The sequence below is a fragment of the Schistocerca cancellata genome, chromosome 10 (assembly GCF_023864275.1).
Source record: "Schistocerca cancellata isolate TAMUIC-IGC-003103 chromosome 10, iqSchCanc2.1, whole genome shotgun sequence".
NCBI classification, from domain to species: domain Eukaryota; kingdom Metazoa; phylum Arthropoda; class Insecta; order Orthoptera; family Acrididae; genus Schistocerca; species Schistocerca cancellata.
In genome coordinates, this window is record NC_064635.1 from 105,975,473 (window position 1) to 105,997,954 (window position 22,482).

Below are 22,482 nucleotides of genomic sequence, written 5' to 3' on the forward strand. Positions count from 1 at the left end.
TTGGGGTAAGTGGAATGTATTCTACAGGGCTTCTGCTTTGGAACTCTCCTTGAAATAACTAATTTGTAACAATTTGTTGAATCACTGTGGTGCCAACTGCTGCTCAGATTGCTGTTGCAGATGCAGTACCATGTGCCATAGCCATATGCCATACCTCTTGGTAGTGCCACGTGGCTGTCTAGAGCCCGGTCTTCTTGTGACCATACACTCTTGCAACCACTGCTGCCAGGAGTCATGTACACTGTCTACATTCCTGCTGAGTGTTTATGCAATATAGGAGAAGGAAGATCCGGCTCCTCGTAGCCCTATTATATGACCTCATAGAGTCTCAGTGAGGTGTTGATAATGGTGTCTTTATTGCCTTGAAGGCATTCTTGACTAGCATCAACTCACCAACCCAGTCTCGGAAGATAACTAACACTTACGACTGTTACAGCATGTATTTGGGGCAAACCTGATTTGCGTCGTCATAGTGGCGCCATTAGGGTCACTCTTTGGTGACTGGTGCAAAATTTGAATCGACATCATGTCTGAGGTGTAGAAACATGCCTACCAACTGTTGTTTGTGTCACACAACTTTTTCTTGACGTTCCAGTTTTTTACTGCCAGTGTATATAGCACTGCTGTTCCAACACTGAAGCTGAAAGCTAACGTTAAAGAAAAACTTTCTGCTAGTAATTCTTTTTACGTTCCTGAAGACAGCTGTTATTTCGTGGAAAAAAACTTGCAAGTAAAAAATATCCTGCTAAATACTAAGATCTGTTTCTGATCTTTTTTAATACATCCTGTTAGCTTTTAAGTTTTATAGCTTTCCTTTGCTATGTCTTAATATTTTAAAAATGTAATGATCTTCTGCAGAAGAAATGAGGACTGAGAGAATATTTTTGTCAATTAAAGGTAGTCATAAGTTCTTAACAGGTTTATAAAAATGAATTTGCAGTGTGTAAAAGTTATAATTGAATGATGTGATACAGTGGTGAAGATGTTGAGAAGGACCAGACTTAAAATTCCCACTTCAGTCATTGTAGATTGGGTTTTTCCGTGATTTTCTTGAATTGCTTGATACAAATATATAGTAAATGGTCCCCAACCAAGCTGCACTCACTCCATAATATTCCATGGTAAAATTATTGTTAATGTGCCTTGTTTGTGGTAAAAGTTTTCATAAGTAGTAAAGTATGTCCAACAAATATATTTTCAAATCAACAAAAATGTTGCTGTGTTACTATGTGGTTTTTATGTCAATTTCTTGCTGGAAACATAACATGAACTTTCACAAGGATTCAACTAATTACATTTCAGTGAGTGACAAGTGGCATTATCACCCAAAATCACCACGCAGTAATTAGTTACTGAGCAATGCTGTAACTACTACTCTCAAGACATAACCACTAGTCACAGTTGGAGCACATTTATGACAATTTTTATAACAATGTATTCCATGCAGTTTGTGCTAATGTACTTCTAGTTAATAACATAGTGTCATTAATATACATGTTTTTGTATCACTTAGTAGGTCACATCCCTCTTTAAATATAAACTAATCAGTTAACTAAACAGTTAATACGTTTTTGGATCAAAATTTAAGCAGTGTTCAGTATTGTTTTTATCTCAACAATAAAATGTTTAAATTAAAATTGCTTATACATTATTGAAAATTAAGGAAATTAAATATGTTTTTGTAGTTATTAAATTTAGTTAATTAAATCTGTATAGTCTGATGTTTCAGCAAAAGATTGTTAGCAGAGCCAAAATTTTTAGACCACATAGCTCTGTGAAATATTCAATATCTAATTTTTGTGGAAAAAGTTCCTCAGTAAAACCATACCATAGAAATTGATGAAACATAAACTGCTGTTGGAATAATAAGAATTTGGGAAATATAGCCTTTGAAATAATTTTGATATTTGCGCTACATGATAACTGTGATAGAAAAGTAAATTGCAAAATGGGAATCTTTTGTAATTTATTTATTGTAGCAGTGAGGGCAGAGTAGATGGAGATACTCTACCTTGTTATGTTTCAACTTCCTTGCTTAATTTGTTTCAATGAAGCTAATGCCTTGTTATGTTTCAACTTCCTTGCTTAATTTGTTTCAATGAAGCTAATGCTCTTGACAAGACAATTATTATTATTATGCATTATTCTGCGTAGTGGCAGAACTGTCTCTTCATACAGAGAATTTCTGATGCTAGTGTTCCTTGTCTTCAGCTTCTTCCTTGAGTCTTCTGTACCTCCTTCCATCTTTCATGTCATCCAGATGTTGAATTATACTTCTTCCTCATCATGTAGTTCCTTTGATCTTCCCTTCAGTGGCGTTGTATATGTGCCCCTCGTGCCTAAGTATGTGTCTAATACAGATGGCCTTTCTCTGAAGAATTGTATTCAGAATAGTTTTCTTCTCTCCTGCTCTTCTCAGTATCATTGTTTGTCAGATGACCTGTCCACTTGATCTTCTCCACCTCCACATTTAAAAACTTTCGAGGTTTTTCCCTATTTTCCTCATGCTCCATGTCTGTGCTCCGTACAGTGCAATGCTCCAGATGTAGCACTTCACAAGTTTCTTCCTAATTCCTAGCTCAACTTGCTGGTCAGCAGAGTTCTCTTCTTGTTGAATGCGGCTTTGGCCATGGTGATTCTTCCCTGAATTTCAGTCGTGCAGTAGGCATCTTTTGGCAGCTATCCTCAAAAGTTTTTCCCATTTTGATATACACATCACTTCTGATTTCTCGATGTTGATTTCCATGCCATATTTCCTTCCAGTTTCTCTGCTTCATCATATGTTGCAGTTGCCTTTGATTTTTTGCGAGCACTACCAGATCATCTGCATACTTGATGGTGTTGACGAGTTGCTCCTATCCTGAAGTTTCTGCATCTTTTCAAAGCTTCTTCCACCAGCCATTCTCCATACAGGTTGAAGAGACTCGGCAATAGACAACATCCTTGTCTGACTCCTCTTCCTATTTCCACGCTGTTTGTTTCTCCATTGTTTAGTCACGCCTTTACTCTTTGTTCCAGTTGATTTCTATCTCCTTGAGGATGCTCATCAGTTTTGTCTAGTTGACTCTGTCAAAAGTCTGCTGTCAGTCTACAAAACAAGCACAGATTTCTTTGTTAGCAGCCAAAACTATCTCCGACAGAAACCTTACTGTGCTGATGGCATCTCTGGTTCCTTTTCCTTTCCTAAATCCAAACTGGCCTGCTCCCATTTCTACTTCAGTTTTATGTTCCTGCTGTCTGTTGACAAGACAATAAAATTTCATTTTTAGAAATTAAGGTTTCTTTAAATTAGATGAACTGTAATCTCCTTGTCATTCCAGAGGTGTGTGTGGAATACGTGGCAAAACCCTGATTATCAACCTGCCAGGCAGCACTAAAGGAGCCCAGGAGTCCCTGGAAGCAGTTGCCAAAGTCCTGCCACACGCAGTGGAGCTGGTGAGGGACAGCAAGAAGGAAGTGGAGCAGGTTCACAGGAGCATGGGTGCACAGGGCGACAGTGATCCTGAGGCTGCTCCTCCCAGTGTCCACAGCAAGGTGGGTGACTTTATATCTACACTATCAGCAAACTGAGTCCTCGAATCTTATAAACTTCTTTGAGTGATACCACAGTCTATCATGTACTGTTGCGACATTCCTTCTAATTTTTGCGACACCAGTGTGCCAAGTGGACAGTACACTACTACACTGTTGAATACGTCCTGATGAATGTGAGTAGTATTATTTATATTGATTTACAATGTTGTTTGTACAAAAAATAGAAATGTACGTAGTGCAATAAATTAGAAAAGAAACAGAAAAGAGACACCAAATGTGTCATTCTGTGGGTTGCCTAAAGACCACAAGAGGTGTGAAACACATTTCAGGACTGTTTAATTATGATTTTCTTGTAACCTATGGACATTAACTTAAGAATAACATTTGTTTAAGAACAAGAAGTAGATAGTAACTGGCAGAAGTTGTGATGAATTGCAGAAAGACATCATCTTTTAACACAGTAACATGCAGTTTTACTTGCTACACTTCGAATCAACACATAAAACAGGAACTTGGTATTGAATGCAGTACTTACTTTATCTAATGTACAGATGCACCACTATAACTATAGCTAGAGAGAAAACTACCACGCAGATGTGGTAAAAAAAAGATCCTGTTCTCGACTCAAAAGAAACTAATTCTGCAGTTAGTGCTACATCAGAGCTGAATCTTCAGGATTCAACATACAGTTTTCTTTTGAAGAAGAAATAATTATGTGAAAAAAATTGGAAAGTCGAATTAAGTGAAACAATGAGCAAATTTTTAGACTTGATGAAAAATTGATGTGTGTCAAAGGAAGTGCCAATCATAAGCAACAGAAATATAGGTTTCTTGTGGATGAAATCCTGCATTTATATTATTTGACAGGAAGACACAGAAAAGAAAGAAAAACTGCTAGCTTTTAGAATAAATCAGTAGCTGGTTTGCCAGCTACAAAATGTGAGAGGGAGGGGTGCCAGGTTTACAGGCTGGGCATGGGCTCCACGGGCCTTGGAACCAGCTTAAAGTGGTGCAGGCTGAAGGTGTGAAGGGCAGGGCAGATAGGATGGAGGAAGGGGAAACTATTGGGTGGAGAGTGTGGGAACATTGGGGTAAAGGAGACTGAGGCCCAGGAGGGTTACAGGAATGAAGGATATTTTGTAACGCTAACTCATATCATATAAATCAGAAAAGCTAGTTGTGGAGGGAAAGACGCAGATGTCACAGGATGTGAATCAGCCATTGAAATCATTTGTGCTCAGCTGCATGTTTCATGGCTGGGTGGTCAAAATTGTTCTTGAATGAGATTTTCACTCTGCAGCAGAGTGTGCGCTGATATGAAACTTCCTGGCAGATTAAAACTGTGTGCTGGACCAAGACTCGAACTCGGGATCTTTGCCTTTCGCGGGCAAGTGCTCTACCAACTGAGCTACCCAAGCATGACTCACGCCCCATCCTCACAGCTTTACTTCTGGCAGTATCTCGTCTCCTACCTTCCAAACTTCACAGAAGCTCTCCTGCGAACCTTGCAGAACTAGCACTCCTGAAAGAAAGGATAGAGCACTTGACCGCGAAAGGCAAAGGTCCCGAGTTCGAGTCTCGGTCCGGCACACGGTTTTAATCTGCCAGGAAGTTTCAACATTTTTCTTGGAATCTGGCAGTGACCCTTCATTTTGGTGGACAGCTGATTGGTTGTCATATCCACATAAAAGGCTGTGCATTGATTGCATTGGAGTTGGTATATGACATTGCTGCTTACGCAGGTGGCCTGGTCTCAGATGGGGTAGGATAGTCCTGTGACAGGACTGGAGTAGAAAGTGCTGGGTGGGTGGATTGGGCAGGTCTTGCACCAGGGTCTTCCACAGGGCTACAGTCCCTGTGGCAAGGGGTTGGGAATTGGAGTGGCGTAAGGATGGACAAGGATGTTGTGTTGTGGGTGGCAGAACTCCACTTTAGGAGTGGTGGAAAGAATCTCAGGTAGGACGTGTCTCATTTTAAGGCACGATGATACACAATCCAAGCCCTGCCAAAGGATATGGTTCAGTTGTCCCAGTTCAGACTGATATTGAGTGACAAGGGGCCGCTCCTGTGTAGCTGATTCTTTGGGGTGGTGGGAAGTTTAGCATGTGTGGGGATATGGCACAGGGTGCCTGTTTGCGGACTGTGTTTGGAGGGGGGGGGGAGGGAGGTGGTGGTTAGTGCCTCCCACCGAACCACTAGTTCCCCACCCACAACCCTGCTTCCTGCCTATATCTCCAACTATCCACCCCACTTGACACAACTCCGACCACCACATTAGTCCACCTGCCAAACTAGAATCACCGCAGTGAGTGTCGTGACGGTGTATGTTAGAGTTAGTAGTACTGTCTAGATTGCAATAAGAGAGGTAGTCATAAAGTTTTAATTACCACCTGGAAGAACTCGTACTGTGACTTTGAAACTTCGTGATAGTATTACTTGGTCTCTACATACTCATCCTTCAATGCCACGAATTTTTTCCCAGTGATTGGTGACTTGCTAGAGACTTCAGTTGTAGAAGTATGCAGTTTGACTACAGCCGAAACACTGCACCTCAAAAATGACCTTGTCATTCCTGAAAATGCCTACCACCCAATGCTTTCTTCATCCAAGCAGTGAGGAAGAAGTCACTGGCTGCTATGTCAGGAGAATACGGGGGGCGAGGGTCAATCTGAGAGGTTAAAAGAGTAGCATGTGTGACTGTGTCCTGCACATAATCATCTGAGGCATTGACGTGGAGAACTCCCTCCCTCACACCACCCCCAGCTGCCTCTCCCGTCCCCTACCCCTGTACCACAGCTTCCTGGAACACTTCATCTTAACAGCCATCCATAACACTGTCAGGAGAGATTGGTGTATGCTCCTATGATGGTTTGCCTCTTAAGAGTGTAGTGTGTTAGCACCATACTGTGAAGGTCCCTAAAAGTATGCAGCATTAACTTGTCTGAAGATGGTTGGGTTGTTGCCTTTCTTGGCAGTAGTGACTCCACATACTTTCATTGCTTGTGTCATACGAGTAACATACTCGGAGAGAACATTGTAAAATGAGTGCCATGTCCCAAGTCTTAACACTTCTCTCCTAGTTTATTAAAAGAATGTTATTGTTAAAACCAAAAAGTTTTTGCAAGGGTATGGCCTCTAAAAAATCATCTTCAGTCAGCCTATACACACTTAGAAACATAAGATACCATTATTTAAAAGTTTTGACAAATTAATTCGTAGTATCTATAATACTCCAAAAAGGTATAATTGCAGCAAATACTTTATAAAAAGGTTCCTAGAAATCAAAAATCATAAAAACAAAACATACTGTTATGAAAATAAATATTGTCATGTTTTTATTGTATATTTTAGTGTCATAGAATCACCAATTGAAAGTGACATCATAACAATAGATGTGTCAAAAATTTACAGAATTAAACGGTGTTGCAATGCAACTAAAGGGTTGATCAGCTGATGTCCATTTGAAAAAGGGACCCAGTGATATGCAGTCTAGTATGTGAAAGATATTTGGTTAATTAATCGTTACATGAAACACAACACTATGATTTTGTATGATTATTTGATGCCAAGGAACCTTTCTTAAAAACATTTGCTTCAGTGACAACTTCCATAAGAAATTTGGATAACAAGATTTTAACTGTAGAAGCTCTAGAACTGTTCACTTGTACAAGCTGATTCAAAAAGAAAGAACTATAAAAGATAGAAACTCATTGTGCATGTCACTGGATAGAAGGAGGTCCAATGTTGTGACACGACTCCACAGTTATTTGTTTGTACCAACATGGTGGCTGCACCACAAGACAAGTCATTCTGTGTATTGGAATTTGCGGTGGTGGCTGCACCACAAGACAAGTCATTCTGTGTATTGGAATTTGCGTGAAGTCAGTCCTTGTTCAAGTGCAATGTCCATTCTGCCTTCGATTCAGCAAGAAACCGCCTCTACATAAGTAAATTTATGAGTGGGATATAAAATTCGTAGAATTTGGTTGCATATACAGAGAGAAGAGCACTGGGCGGCCATGAACATCTGATAAAAATGTCAAGCACATCTGAAATGCGGTCACAGGGAGCTCTTGGAAGTCCATAAGATGAGCAGGCCAGGAACTTCAAACTTCCTCAATCAGCTGTGTGCTGTGCTCTGAAATGAACCCTGTATATGGAGCCTTACAAGTTGCAGTTACTGCAGCAGTTATGTCCAGGTGACCATAAAGGCATGTATGAATTTTGCTTTTCAGCTCTCCAGGATATGACAGAGAATACCTTTTTCAAATGACTCATCTTTTCAGATGAACTGACATTTCCTCTGTGGGGCAAAGTAAACCACCATAATGTAAGAATTTGGGGGTCACAAAATCCTGGCATTGTTATTGAGCTTGCAGGAGACTCACTGAACCTGCATATGTCTTGTGCCATTTCTGTTTAAAAGTTTAGGGACCTTTCTATTTTGTGGAGGAAACTGTCACAGGAATGTCATATCTGGACATACAGCAAAATTGTTTGTTTCCTCTATTTCACGAAGATTCCAGTGATCTAATTTTTATACATGATGGTGGCCTGCATCTCTTTTATTTTGTGGTGTGATGTTGTCTTAACACCACCATTCCACAACACTGGATTCGAAGAGGCTAACAAGAAGAGCTTGTTCATTGCTTTAGCCTCCCAGGTCACTGCTTCAAACCTTGTGATCGTTTTTGGTGGCGATGTATAAAAGACAGTCTTTGTTCCACCTATGGTAGCTACTCTTCAAAAGCTAAGAAATCAAACTGTGAAGTTGTTGATTCAGTACTCAGGGACCTGTTGTTATGCGTGTGGAACGAAGTGGACTACAGTTTCGATGTTTGTCGAACAGCACTTGATGCTCGTGTTGAGTGTATGTGTGAACATAAAACTTTGAACTTTCCTCTATCCAATGATGTGTGCAATGTGTTTCTATCTTTTATAGTTTGTCAGTAATAAACAATTGAAATCTGTCCTTTTCTTTATGAATGACCCTGTATGTTTCTGTATCTTCATGGGTTGACTGAAGACAATCTTTTGTCTGAAATGAGCCTCAACAATGAATATATAGCTAAGGACAGTGGTAAACAAATTAGCAAGAAAGGGAGCAGCTAACATTAATTGGAGACTTAAGTAGTGAGCACATGTGACTATTTTTTGGAATACCTGATGAGAATGGCTTTGTCAGCCATCAAAATGTTGTGAAAAAAAAAAAAAAAAAAAAAGGAATATCTACCTGGCAGAATTTCTGGAAATATACCTTCTAACATTTGCTCTGAGAAAGCTACAAAATTACATAATTCTTTTGCCTTACAATTTATGTAATCCTGGCCATAAGACTATTCTGAAAAGATTGATTGAAGAAAGGCATAACCACATTTCTAGAATTTGTAAGTTTATAAAGAATCTTTTGACAATATTGACTGGAATACACTCTTCAAAATTTGGAATGTGGTATGAATAAAATGCAATGAATGAAAGGTTATCTACCATTTTAACAGAAACCAGACAGCAATGATAACAGTTGAAGGACATGCATGAAAGGAAGCACTAATTTGGATGAGAATAAGGCAGCGTTGTTGCCTATCCCCCATATTATTCGGTCTGTAAATAAAGGAGGCAGTAAAGAAAACCAAGGAAAAATCTGGAAAAATCGCTAAATTCCTGGGAGAAGAAATAAGAACTTTGAGATTTGCCAATGAAGGACATGGAAGATCAGTTGAATAGGATGGATAGTCTTGAAAAGAGATTATTTTTAACATGAACATAAATAAAAGTGAAACGAGGGTAATGGAGAGTAGTTGAATTAACTCGGGTGGTGCTGAGGTATTAGATTGGGAAATGAGACATGTTTTACTAGTTGGGCAAGAAAATAGCTGAGAGTGGCAGAAGTAAAAGAGATATAGAATGTGAACTGACAATTGCAAGAAAAACTTTCCTGTGAAAGTGAACTGTATTAATGGTATGCGTAAATTTAAATGTTGGGAGGCTTTTCAGAAAGTGTTTGTCTGGAAGGGAATTACGCAACAAACAGTACAACGAACAAGATAATAGCATCTTTTGAAATGTGTTATGGAAGAGTGATGAAGATTAGGTGGGCAGATTGTGTAAGTAATGAAGAGGTAAGGAATCAAATTCAAGAGAGAAGAGCTGTATGGTAAAACATGACTGAAAGAACTAACAAGTTGGTAGGACACATTCTGAAGCATCAAGGGGTAATTCATTTGGTAATTTGGGGGGGGGGGCGGTAAAAACTGTAAAGGGGAACCAAGGCTTGCATACGAAAAGTGGATATAAGAGAGAGATCGTTATGAAGAGCCATGTCAAAGCAGTCTCTGAACTGAATATTGTCATCACCCTCCCTTCAATAGTTTATTGACTTGATCCAGAATCCTGAAAAGTGTAAGTAATTGATGTTTAATTCAACTGAACAATTTTAGCTGTGCCAATGCTAATGTAGTGCAGCAAAAATGTCTGAGGAAGGAAGTGACACAGTGAAAAAATATTTTTACCACTCATCTTTTTGTGGCTCCTTGATGAAGTTGAGGCTCACAGAAACAATTCACGCATAGACAGTATGTTGTTGGTCTGTAATTCAGAAACAAAAACTTTATGGATAAGGTGTATACTTACATTCATTTATTGCCTTCACTTCACACATCACATTTCATGTTTCCATAAGATTGTAAAAATTAATACTTTTTCATTATTGATTGTTGCAACAGTAATGGCTTGACATAGTTGCTCCAAATGAAAGTTGAATTTCATTTCAGAACCTTTTTCTAAGTAATTTATCACATCAGTTTGTTAATACAGTTGCATTTGTCATGACATGAAATAATTTCGCAAAGGTTCTAAACATAAATTGTGAAGTGTGATTTGACTAACATGCCAGTCTTCACCAATTACAAACTGCTACTTCCAACAGATGCAATGATGCACTTTCAACTAACTGTGCACACCATGCCTGCCATATTTGCACATGCTGACAGGACCAAATTTATTAATGTGCAACAGGTGTTTACACTCATAGAAATATAAACTGTGTATTAGACTTAATGAGATCAGAATAAAGACTCATATGTTGCTGTGTATGAAAATTGCATTGTTTTTGTAACTTTTTTATTTTTTATGTTTCTATTTGATTTTAAAATGTAAGGGTGACTTTTTCCTGGGGCCTTCGAAGTTCTCAAATTTTAATATATAAAAAGAAAGATGATGAGACTTACCAACTAAAAGCACTGGCAGGTCGATAGACACACAAACAAACACAAACATACACACAAAATTCAAGCTTTCGCAACAAACGGTTGCTTCGTCAGGAAAGAGGGAAGGAGAGGGAAAGATGAAAGGATGTGGGTTTTAAGGGAGAGGGTAAGGAGTCATTCCAATCCCGGGAGTGGAAAGACTTACCTTAGGGGGAAAAAGGACAGGTATACACACACACACACACACACACACACACACACACACACACACACACACACACACACACACACACACATATCCATCCGCATATACACAGACACGAGCAGACATTTGTAAAGGCAAAGAGTTTGGGCAGAGATGTATATGTGTATATGTATGGATGGATATGTGTGTGTGTGTGTGTGTGTGTGTGTGTGTGTGTGCGAGTGTATACCCGTCCTTTTTTCCCCCTAAGGTAAGTCTTTCCGCTTCTGGGACTGGAATGACTCCTTACCCTCTCCCTAAAACCCACATCCTTTCGTCTTTCCCTCTCCTTCCCTCTTTCCTGATGAGGCAACAGTTTGTTGCGAAAGCTTGAATTTTGTGTGTATGTTTGTGTTCGTTTGTGTGTCTGTCGACCTGCCAGCACTTTCATTTGGTAAGTCACATCATCTTTGTTTTTAGGTATATTTTTCCTACGTGGAATGTTTCCTTCTATTATATATATTTATATTAAAAAAATAATTCTTGTCAACATAATATGAAAAAGGAAACATTAATCTCAGTAAAGTAGCACCTATGGCCTATCCGCAGTAGTAACACTTATTCCCGCCAGATCACCAAAGATAATCACTGACGGGCTGCGTGGATGTGCTGAGTGCTGTTGGTAAGGGGGGTTGCACTCAGCTCTCGTGAGGCCAGTTGAGGAGCTAGTTGACTGAGAAGTGGTGGCTCCAGTCATGAAAGCTGACAACAGCTGGGATAACAGTGTGCTGACCACATCCCTTCCATATCTGCTTCCAGTGACACCTTTTGACTTTGAATAATGTGCAGTTGGTCAGTACAGTTGGGCCTTCTGAGGCCTGTTCGGATGGAGTTTATTTTTAATTTAGTTTAGTTAATATTAGTAAATTACTTCATTGTATCAAAATCTTACACAAAATCAAGTACCACATAAATCCCAACTAGAGTGGCAATGAAATATTTGTAAGAAAAGATCATAGCGACAGATTCAATTTGGATTAGAGCACCAAAACTTGCGTTTACTACAAGATACATCAGTAACAACGTAATTTAAATCTAACTGTTTGTGCATACAGGTGGATGTGTCAAAAGTAGCACTGCGACCCCGCAAGTCAACGTGGCCGCTGCTCACTGTGCCTGACGCCCAGTGGAAGGTTCTGGCGCTCTGTCCGACACCTGCAGATCCGGAGTGCCTCCCTCTCACCGCACGGCTATTGGGTCGCGTGTTGGCAACTGAAGTGACTTCTAGTGATCCTCTTCCACCGTTTCCTGCTTCCATTAAAGACGGGTATGCTGCCATCAGTTCAGATGGAGCTGGCAGGCGTGAAGTTGTTGGCAGTTCAGAGGCTGGAGTCACGGTAAGTTATTTTGTGTCAAAAAACAGAGTTTTTTTAATCTCTTCTATGTTATTCTAGAGTACTAAGAAAAGTTATGAGCTCTCCGCATCTTTTCTGTTGGTAAGACTTCTGTTGTATAAGGACGTGGTCGCCGAAACTCTTCTGTTCCTGATGTTTTGTCCAGAACTGTCCTGGACATTTTCAGAGGCATTGCTTGTCTGTTGAGTCTTGCCGACTGACAGGTCATACATCTGAGAGCGACATATATACTGTAGAAAAAAGGAACCTGACTGGAGTTACACATGATAAGGAGAGATGATCTTTCTGAAAGATAAAACTTAACTATTGATTGTTGTCTTGTCAAAGATAAAGAACTGTTTAGCGATTCTGCAGAGCTACTGTTCGTAAGTCGTTAAGTTTCATGGTTTCTTCTTTCCTATAAAAATATCCCTATATTTATATTAGGTCTACAACTTTGCTTCCACCGTTTTGCAGTAGCGGCAATTGGGGTTCAGGTGGTTGGTCATAGGTGTAATAATTCTTCAGGCTTTCTCATTGAAGTTAATGATTTACAAGCCGTGTGTAAACCCAAAAACTTTAAATTGCAAAAACGATAGGAGGTGTGTGTTCTATTAAGTAAATACCATTTTTATTTCAAACAAAGTAACTGCAATTTTTAAAGCAATATTATTATTACATGTAAGCCTATACCTTAAATTAGATTTTCCCCAAAACTCTGGTTGCTATCAGTTCTGAGTTGTAACCAGCTTTCTGTACCTGTTGTTAAGTTAGCTCAACTGCTTTCTTAGGAGTACATTGAACAGTCGCCCTTGCCTTAAGAGACAGTTCCACTTAACAGCTGTGCCTCATTTACAGGTGGATGGCGTCTTCTTGAAACCTGGCCAGGTAGTGCGTGTGAACACGGGAGCCCCCGTGCCTTCAGGAGCTGACTGTGTAGTGCAGGTGGAGGACGTGGACCTGATCCGCTCATCAGCTGACGGAACCACCGAGCTGGAGGTGGAGATAAAGGTGGCACCGAAGCCGGGGCAGGACATCAGGTTAGCCCTCTCTTCTGAGCTCTTGAAAGCTCACATTCATTTGAGGTTCTGACTTTGCCCGAGCTAAAATTATTGGCAACAGATTTTGTTACAAATTACAATATCTAACTTCTTTGTTTTTCTAGCTCATAAGTAAATTTCTAATTAATTAATGATTTTGATTACAAAGTTAACAGATGCAGAATTTAATAAAACTGTTGCTTGTGCATTTTTGTTATAAACTTGTCACTCACAGCTGATATGTAGTTGTTACCATGAATATTGCTAATATCACATTGTCAAACTAATGTGTCAGTTGAGAAAACATACATTTTTTTCTGCTTCAGTATAGACTCGGACATTCCATGGGGAGAGTACAATCAGTATTGTCTTTTGTTGTATATTACACATGTAAAAATTCTACTTTAACAGAACACACAGAATCCATTAAGTTCTCATATTCCATGCTAATTGTGTTGGGCAGGTCTCCAGAATCTTCTGACACAGATACTGTAACTTTGGAAACCTCACATGTATACGAATATGGTCAGACTGCACAACTGATACTTGTTGGAGGTGAACCTGGGGCCACATGTTGGACAACAATGTATGTCATTACAAAAAATATTAACAACAGACGTTACAAATCTGTGATTACCCCTCAGGCACCATCTCACTTGTTCACAGTTCAGGCTGAAAGGACTGTTGCCTCACAAATGTCATTCTAGTATGCATTTGAACTTTTAATTTCACAGCCTTGGATTGCACGGGATGTCCGTGAAGTTCTGCTACCATTCCAAAAAATCATAATGTGGAAACTATCCCAGATAGAGCATTGTGATTTGTTGTAAAACAGTGTGCTGCACTCAAAATTTTGTTCTGTTGTGCCAGAATTTTATTGTATGCCCCACTTGTAGCTCATAGAACATCAAGAAGATTTTTGTATTGTGTCCATCTAAAAGTCACGATTTGTATAATTGACAATTCTGATTGCTTCTATGATTTGTGTGTGAAGTGTAGCAGTGTCACTGAAAAGTGTAGTCTACATGTGACCCTTAATGTAATGTCACAAAAAGAAGGCTAGTGGTATGACATAAAGAGAGAGAGGGTGCCACGAAATGGGAACATCACAACTGATCCACCTGTCGGGAAATGTACGATTCAACGCTCCCTGTTTGTTCAGTCTCTAATGTATAGGTGCACCATCACACCAGAAAATGATGGATGGCTGAAATTCTTCTATCTGTGGTAGCAAGAACACTTCAAGTATGTCGAGGGAAACATTTCCTGTTATGAGTTTCTCTGTGAAGGAAAATGGGCCTGTCAGCCAATCGTGCATTAGGCACCATCAAATATTAAGCATTCACATGTGTTATAACAGTTTACGAAGCCCCAAATTGTAATGTTGTGATGATTCACATGTTCAGGAATGTGGAATGTTGCTTTATTTGAAAACGAGTAGTTTCTCAGGTAGTCACTGACAGCATCTGTGGAGGGCAGCAGGGAACACATGAATGTGTACTGCAGGCGACAACATATGGTTGCAGTGCTTGGACCATTTGCAGTTTGTAGACATAAAGACATATCTACTTATGTAACACTTCATTGACAGTTGATCTCACTTCCTGATGCACAATGAATTGACTTCTGGAGGTTATTTGAAATGCAAGATGCAGGGACATCGACTTTGACACTGCCTGTCTCTTTAAAAGTTTTTGAATCATCCCACTATGCTGATTTGGCTGGTGGTGCTGTCTTGTTCTGGCATGTATAATTCCACAGTGCCACTGTCACAGATTTGGGTTCTGCATAGCAGATCAAAAATTGAGCTTTCTCCTAGTATGTTGCCATTTTTATGCACTCCAACTAAAATTTGTGGCAGAGGAGAAAAGAATAAAAATTGAGAGCTGCTATAATTTCCAAGTTACTGAATAGATAAAAAAATCTACTCGCCAAGCAGCAGCAGGAAAACACACACACATGGAGGTTAGAAGGGTTGAAAGGGAAAGAAGAGGGATGAAGAGAAAGACCTCGTGAGGTTTAGGAAATGGGGAGAATTTGGAAATGTTGCCCCCAGACCCAGATTAGGGTAGACTTACCTAATCCGATGAGAAGGAAAGGCCTGCCAACTTGATAACATTGTGAGCAGTTACTGGGGGATGAAAACTGTCAACTGATACTGTGAAATGTTATTCAGAAGCATTTTCTGACATACGTTTTAACTAATACACTGAAGTACCAAAGAAACTAGTGTAGGAATGGGTACTTAGATAGGTACTCACATACAGAGACATGTAAGCAGGCAGAATACGTTGCTGTGGTTGGCAATTTCTATATAAGACAACAAGTGTCTGGTGCACTTGTTAGATCAGTTACTGCTGCTACAGTGGGAGGTCATAAAGATTTAAGTGAGTTTGAATGTGGTGTTACAGTTGGCGCAAGAGTGAAAGGCACAGCATCTCCGAGTTAGCAATGAAGTGCGGATTTTCCCATGTGACCATTTCCCGAGTGTACAATGAATATCAGAAATCTGGTAAAATATCAAATCTCCGACATCACTGTGGCTGGAAGAAGATCCTGCAAGAATTGGATCAGTAATGACTGAAGAGAATTGTTCACCGTGACAGAAGTGCAATCCTTCTGTAAAGTGCTGCAGATTTCAATGCTGGACCATCAGTTAGTGTCAGAACCATTCAACAATACATCATCGGTATGGGCTTTCCGAGCCAAAGGCCCACTCGTGTACCCTTGATGACTGCACGACACAAAGATTTACACCTTGCCAGGGCCCGCCAACACTGACATTGCACTGTTGATGTGGAAACATGTTGCCTGGTGGGATGAGACTCATTTCAAATTGTATCAAGCAGATAGACGTGTACGGGTATGGAGACAAGCTGATGAATCCATGGTCCCTGCATGTCAGCAGGGGACTGATGAAGCTGGCAGAGGCTCTGCAGTGGTGTGGGGCATGTGCAGTTGGAGTGGTATGGCACCCCTGATACGTCTCGATACAACTCTGACAGGTGACATGTATGTAAGCATCCTGTCTATCACCTGCATCCATTCATGTCCATTGTGCATTCCCATGGACTTGGGCGATTCCAGCAGGACAATGCGACACCCCACATATCCAGAATTGCCACAGAGTGGCTCCAGGAACACTCTTCTGAGTTTAAACACGTCTGCTGGCTAACAAACTCCTCAGACATGAACATTATTGAGCATATCTGGACACCTTGCAATGTGCTGTTCAGAAGAGGTCTCCACCCCATCGTACTCTTATGGATTTATGGACAGCCCTGCAGGATTCATGGTGTCAATTCCCTCCATCACTACTTCAGACACTAGTCATGTCTACACCATCATGTCACGGCACTTCTACGTGCTTGTGGGGGACCCTACGCAGTATTAGGCAGGTGTAACAGTCTCTTTGGCTCTTCATTGTATTTTGCCTTGGTTTGATGTGAGGAAACCACCATAGGATTTATGTATTTTTATACACTCTGTATTGTTCTTCTAAATCTTAAATGCAGAAATATTTTAGTGTAATATGGAATTTTTGTAGCAGATTTCATGAGCACTGAATTGTGAGCTTTATTATGTTTTCAAACATGGATTAGTGGGTGTGCATTAGACGTTTTCATAATGAGTGTTTGGCTTTGCTTTTCTCACCAGGCCACTGGGAAGTGACATCGAGACAGGGCAAACAGTTATCCCTGCAGGCACAGAGATCGGCCCTGCTGAACTGGGGCTGATGGCTACTGTTGGGGCCACCACAGTGTCAGTCCACAGGTGAGGCCACAAGCTCCACGTACTAAAGCATAGCTGCTTGCCTTGGTTTTGGAATAATAGAAAAGTCTACATTAAATTATTGCTATAGTTTCCAACTGATTACAGTTAGTCCTTTTGGTCCAGTTATTAAGAAGTGAAGACTTCAGAATACTGTTGTACAAAAAGCTTTATTTTCAGCAGTACTGTTTTGAAGAACATTGAATGGGAGCTGAGCATGTTTAAAAGTTGACCGCCCCCCCCTCCCCCCATACACACACAGAGTGAAACATTATACTATTTACCAAATAGTATGCAATACAGATTTTATTCTTTGCATTATACTCTATGTTGAATATGAATAGTTGTAGTGTTTGAGAGCATGAAATTTTGTTCAAAAATTTACACTTAACTCGCTTGGTCAGAGGTGTCCTTTATTGAAAATCGATTCAACACATTTTATTCCTTTACTGCAGAGAGTGTATGGGTGAATGTCTTGGAATTGTGTTGCATTCTTACGATTTAATGAATGACTTTACAACAACTATTTCTCTTTCCCAACATTTGTGATTTATTTGTAGCTTTGGAACATTACAACTAGTCATTATCTGAAAATGGGCTCACAGAAAACTGATCTGACCTTAAACTGTTCTCTGTACAACTAACTCACTACGAAGTCACAGCCGTGGTCCCTTAAATATTGCTGCTGCTGCTACTACTACTACTACTACTACCACCACTACCACTAAAACTACTACAATATAAATAACTCTAAGTATTATTAGACTGTGCTTTCTGTGTTAATTTCAGTGAAAAACAATTAACACAAATAATTTCACCTGTGACATCAAGGTCAAGAACTAATATAAATATGTTTCCAAATAACAGTTTTCTCAGTTTCACAGTTACTGTGTTAAATGTTGCAAAATAAGTCTCTTTAACATTACTGTACAACTTAGTGCAAAAGTATTTAATTATTTTAATTGATACCATTTACAGAAGGTTGTAGTTGTAATCACATTATTTGGTGCATCTAATTTTTTATGAACCACATTAAAGACATTATCTACAGAACTTTTTTACAATTTCAGTAATCATACTCGATGTTACTAAGTGCTTTTTCTATAACTTTCTATTCATTAATTTTACAAAACAGTACTGCTTTAGTGAAACAGCATTCTGGATTAGAAATTATCATTTTAACAAAATAGAAATGTGCTTACATGAAATTTCAAACTTATATTTTTGACAATGAAACAGCATTACTAACTTGGCATTTACAGCACATTTAATTATTCCAAATAATATAAGACAAAGAATAGTAACTGTGAGAGGAATAAACACAAATCTAAATATAAGAGAACATAATAAAAGATATTATGTATTGAGTAATATATTGTAGACTGCGTATTGTGTTATATGTTAATAGTTGTGTATCGCAATGATTAATAATGAGATGTATTGTAAACTTCAGTATTTGAGTCTCGATCAGTTACATTATAACACACAACTCTCAAACACATGAAATCTGTCATCTCTAGCCACTCAGGCCGGACTGATGTGAACAGTGTTCTCGGCAGGGTGGGTAGTGGATGTACAGAAGAGATGTGGGGCAGGGAGTCAGGGGGGAAAGCAGGTTGAGAGTAGGGGAAGATGCTGTAGTGCTGCCTGTGAAACATCGGGGCTGTGGCAGGGACGGAATGATTGGCTGCTAGATACAGCATTGAGAGGCTGTTCTGAGAGAGAGAGAGAGAGAGAGAGAGAGAGAGAGAGAGAGAGAGAGAGAGGGGGGGGGGGAGGGGGAGGGGGGATGAGATGAGAGAAACATAGAAGGGGAAAGTGTTATGTAGATGTGCTGGGAAGACAGAAGGTGTGGGTGAGATTAGAGTGGGAGTAGGGAAGGTGATAGAGGCAGGTGGCAGACAGGAACTAAGGAAGGTTGAGGCCAGGAGGCGTTATGGGAATGGAGGATTCGCTGATTAAAGCTGGTGCTGATGGGAAGAATATGGGTGACGAGCTGTGAAGCAGTCTTAGAAGCGGAGCACACCAAGTTGCATGACCTGCTTGGCAACTGTATGGTCCAGGTGTCTCTTAGTCATAGTGTGGCAGTGGCCATTCTTGATGACAGAAAGCTTGTTAGTGGCCTTGTCCACATAGAATGTCACACAATGATTGTAGCTAAGTTGGTAGACCATACTGTTGTAACTTCATCCCAGATTTTCCATTATTTAATATTGTTTTGGGGTATTTTAGGAATGATTCAGTCTTCCTCTTCCGTTGTTATGAAGTTTTGTGAGTTTTTGTTGACAGAAAAACAGAAGTCAGGATGTTATCTTTGATTTTCAGGCAGCAGAACAGGATAATTCGACGTTTATTGAAAAAAAAAAAATTGGAATTTTGCATGACACTCAATAGCATTAAAAAGTAACATTGTGTGGACTAATTGCTTGGCTTAATGGATAGGGTGAGGCCTTCGCATGCAGGTCAAGAGTTTGCATGTCGTCAGAAGCTTTAAATTTAATTTATTTTTGAGTCTTCATTGAGATGACTTTGCTCATCATTTTCATTCAATCAATTCATTTAAATGTAATTTTTTGATTTCTGTTCCTTTGTCATGCCCTTTTATTCATAATATCAACATCTTCATTTGTCTCATTTTCTTCTTATCATTCTTTTTATGGTTGAAATCTTTGTTTATGTGATTTTAATTAATTTTATGTATTAATTTTGATTTAATTTCTTTCGATTCATCATCCTGCTTTTTGGCCATCTTATTGCATTCATTATTTCTAATTCTCATTTTGCTTGAATTTCATTTTACTTATAGCTCCTTCTTTTGTCTAAATCTTCATCTACGTTATTTTTTCCACAATGTGAGAAGAATTTTGGCTATGTTTTACATGTTTGTATGATGATTACCATAAAAACATGGACACCTTGTAGTGAAAAATACCTTTTTGACACAATAGTGCAGTCAATATAAATGTATTATTTCATCTTTTGTTTTTGAACCAATAAATTGGCATATTTAAGTGCCATAAAAAATAAATATAATTAAATTCACATTAACAAAAATTCCTAGTAAAAAAAGAACGATATAAAGAAAAAATGAGACCAAGAGAGAAAGTTGAAGTGATTAAAATGATGAGAGAATGGAATAGAAATAAAAAATTACATTTAAACCAAGTAATTGAATAAAAATAATTATCAAAGTCATGTCAATAAAGATTTAAAAATAAACAGAATGTAAAGCATCTGACAACATTTGAACGCACGATTTCTGCACTTGAAGTTTGTCCTTTATGCCATGCAGCCAGCCCATATGTTACTACTTTTTTAATGTTATACATTTTATTTTGCATATCATAAGGAACAGACATTGCTGATGATCCACAGCTCTATTAAATACATGAAACTTATTTGTGTATGATGCAGGGAGGTTTGGGTAGTCCGGGTAGCATGGGTGGATAGCTTTACTTGTTGAGATGACTGCTCGTGATAAACAGGAAATCTGGGTTCAAGTCCCTGCCCAGCACAAATGTACATGGGTCGCCAGTAGACCGTATCTATACCTAGTATAGCTGATGTTAAATGAATTTGCAATGTGCGAACAAGTTTCAGAATACTTTCCCAATAGTTGGAAGTTACACCCTATAGGAAACTGGTACCAAGGCAATGTTCTGCAGTTACAGATTTGCTCAGCTGTTGTAAGAGTGTGTGCTGCTTGTGTTCTATGCATTGGTTGTCCATTCTCCTGATGGTCTGACCAGTATATGGACATGCTACAGCTGCAAGGAATATGATAAAACCTTTCTTATTGCACACTAAGTTCATCCTTTCCAGTCACTAAAGTGCTCTAATTTTAGATGGTGCTTGAAAAACACACTTCAGCCCTTGTTCCCACAGAGTATGACCAATCCTGTCGGAAATACTACCTGTGTAAAGGAAAAATGCTGTAGATTAGCTACCACCTCATTAATTTGCGATCGGCCGACAGCACAATGCCTGGTCTTTCTTTCTCTTTAACCATTCGGCAGAAGGTGAGTTCAAGGTGGCCTAACTCGGCTGACAAACTTTCATGGTCTGAAATTACATAGGCCCTATGAACCAAGGTATGAAGAATCCCTTCACACTGAACTGGATGGCGACAACTGTGAGACTGGAGAGAAAGAAAGAGAGAGAGAGAGAGAGAGAGAGAGAGAGAGAGAGAGAGAGAGAGAGAGAGAGATCTGTGCAAGTTGGCTTCATATAAATGTTGTGTCCCTAGATTCAATCACTCTTACCCTGGACCAACACATTGTGCAAGACTCCATTACAATTGCCAACAGTTGGATTTTGAAACGTCTTGGCAGATTTAAATTGTTTGCGGGACCGTGACATGAACATGAGACTTGTGCGTTTCACAGGCAGAAGCTTTACCAACTGTTGTGACTGAGCTCCACTCACGACCCATCCTCAGCTTTATTGCCACCAGTATGTCATCTCCAACCTCCAAACTTCACAGTAGTTCTTCTGTGTAACTTGCAGGACTACCCCTCCTTGGGGAAAGGCACAATGGTTTTTTAAAGGAATTTCTGCTATTTGACTATTAATAGCTCATTTATTTTACACAGTTGTGATTTCAGCTTTACAAATATTTTCAAGTGCTTGTTGAAATATTGAAATATGTCTCACCAGTCTGTAACATGTCATCATCCAAAAACATGAAAACAATGGTTTGGCCGTAGCCTGGGGATTTTTTTGCAGAATGAATTTTCACGCTGCACAACGATGTTTGCTGATATGAAACTTCCTGGATGACTTAAACCACTCTGCTGTACAGTAAAAATTCATTTTGCAAACATGCACCTAGGCTGTGGCTGAGCCATGTGTCTGCAATATCCTTTTTTCCAGGAGTGCTAGTCTTCCAGGTTTTGCAGGAGAAATGCTGTGAAATTTGGAAGGTAGGAGACAATGTTCTCATGGAAGCAAAACAATGAAGTTGAGTTGGGAGTCAGGCTTAGGTACCTCAGTAGGTAAAACACTTGCTATGAATGGCAAAGGTTCCCAGGTTAGTGCTGCAGTCCGGCACACAGTTTTAATCTGCTACCAAGTTTCATATAAACACACTCTCTGCCACTGGGAATTGATTCAAGAGAGTTGGATTATGTTTCTTAGAAATTATTTCAACTTCATTTAATGATTTTTTGGCAATTTTTGCATTTTCTTGGGATTGGCTGAAAGGTGCTTCTTGGTTGCAGTCACGGAGAATGTTGTTCTCTCACTACCACCATTTGCACATTTCCATATTTCTGCGTGTGATGATATGTCTCAGTGTTTGTTCTGTGATCTATTTTGCATAGAAATTGTTGGGCAACACAGCTTTATCTTTGCCA

At 39.4% G+C, this 22,482-nt stretch overlaps 1 protein-coding gene across 1 annotated transcript in view; it reads left to right on the plus strand.

Annotated features, from left to right (window-relative positions):
- LOC126106411 (gephyrin) overlaps positions 1-22,482 on the plus strand; it is a 123,154-nt gene that overhangs the window by 65,373 nt on the left and 35,299 nt on the right. Inside the window, exons 4-7 of the mRNA XM_049912688.1 lie at positions 3,321-3,534; positions 12,039-12,320; positions 13,176-13,357; positions 17,015-17,131. Coding sequence (XP_049768645.1) covers positions 3,321-3,534; positions 12,039-12,320; positions 13,176-13,357; positions 17,015-17,131 — 795 coding nt within the window. The remainder of the gene's footprint in view (positions 1-3,320; positions 3,535-12,038; positions 12,321-13,175; positions 13,358-17,014; positions 17,132-22,482) is intronic.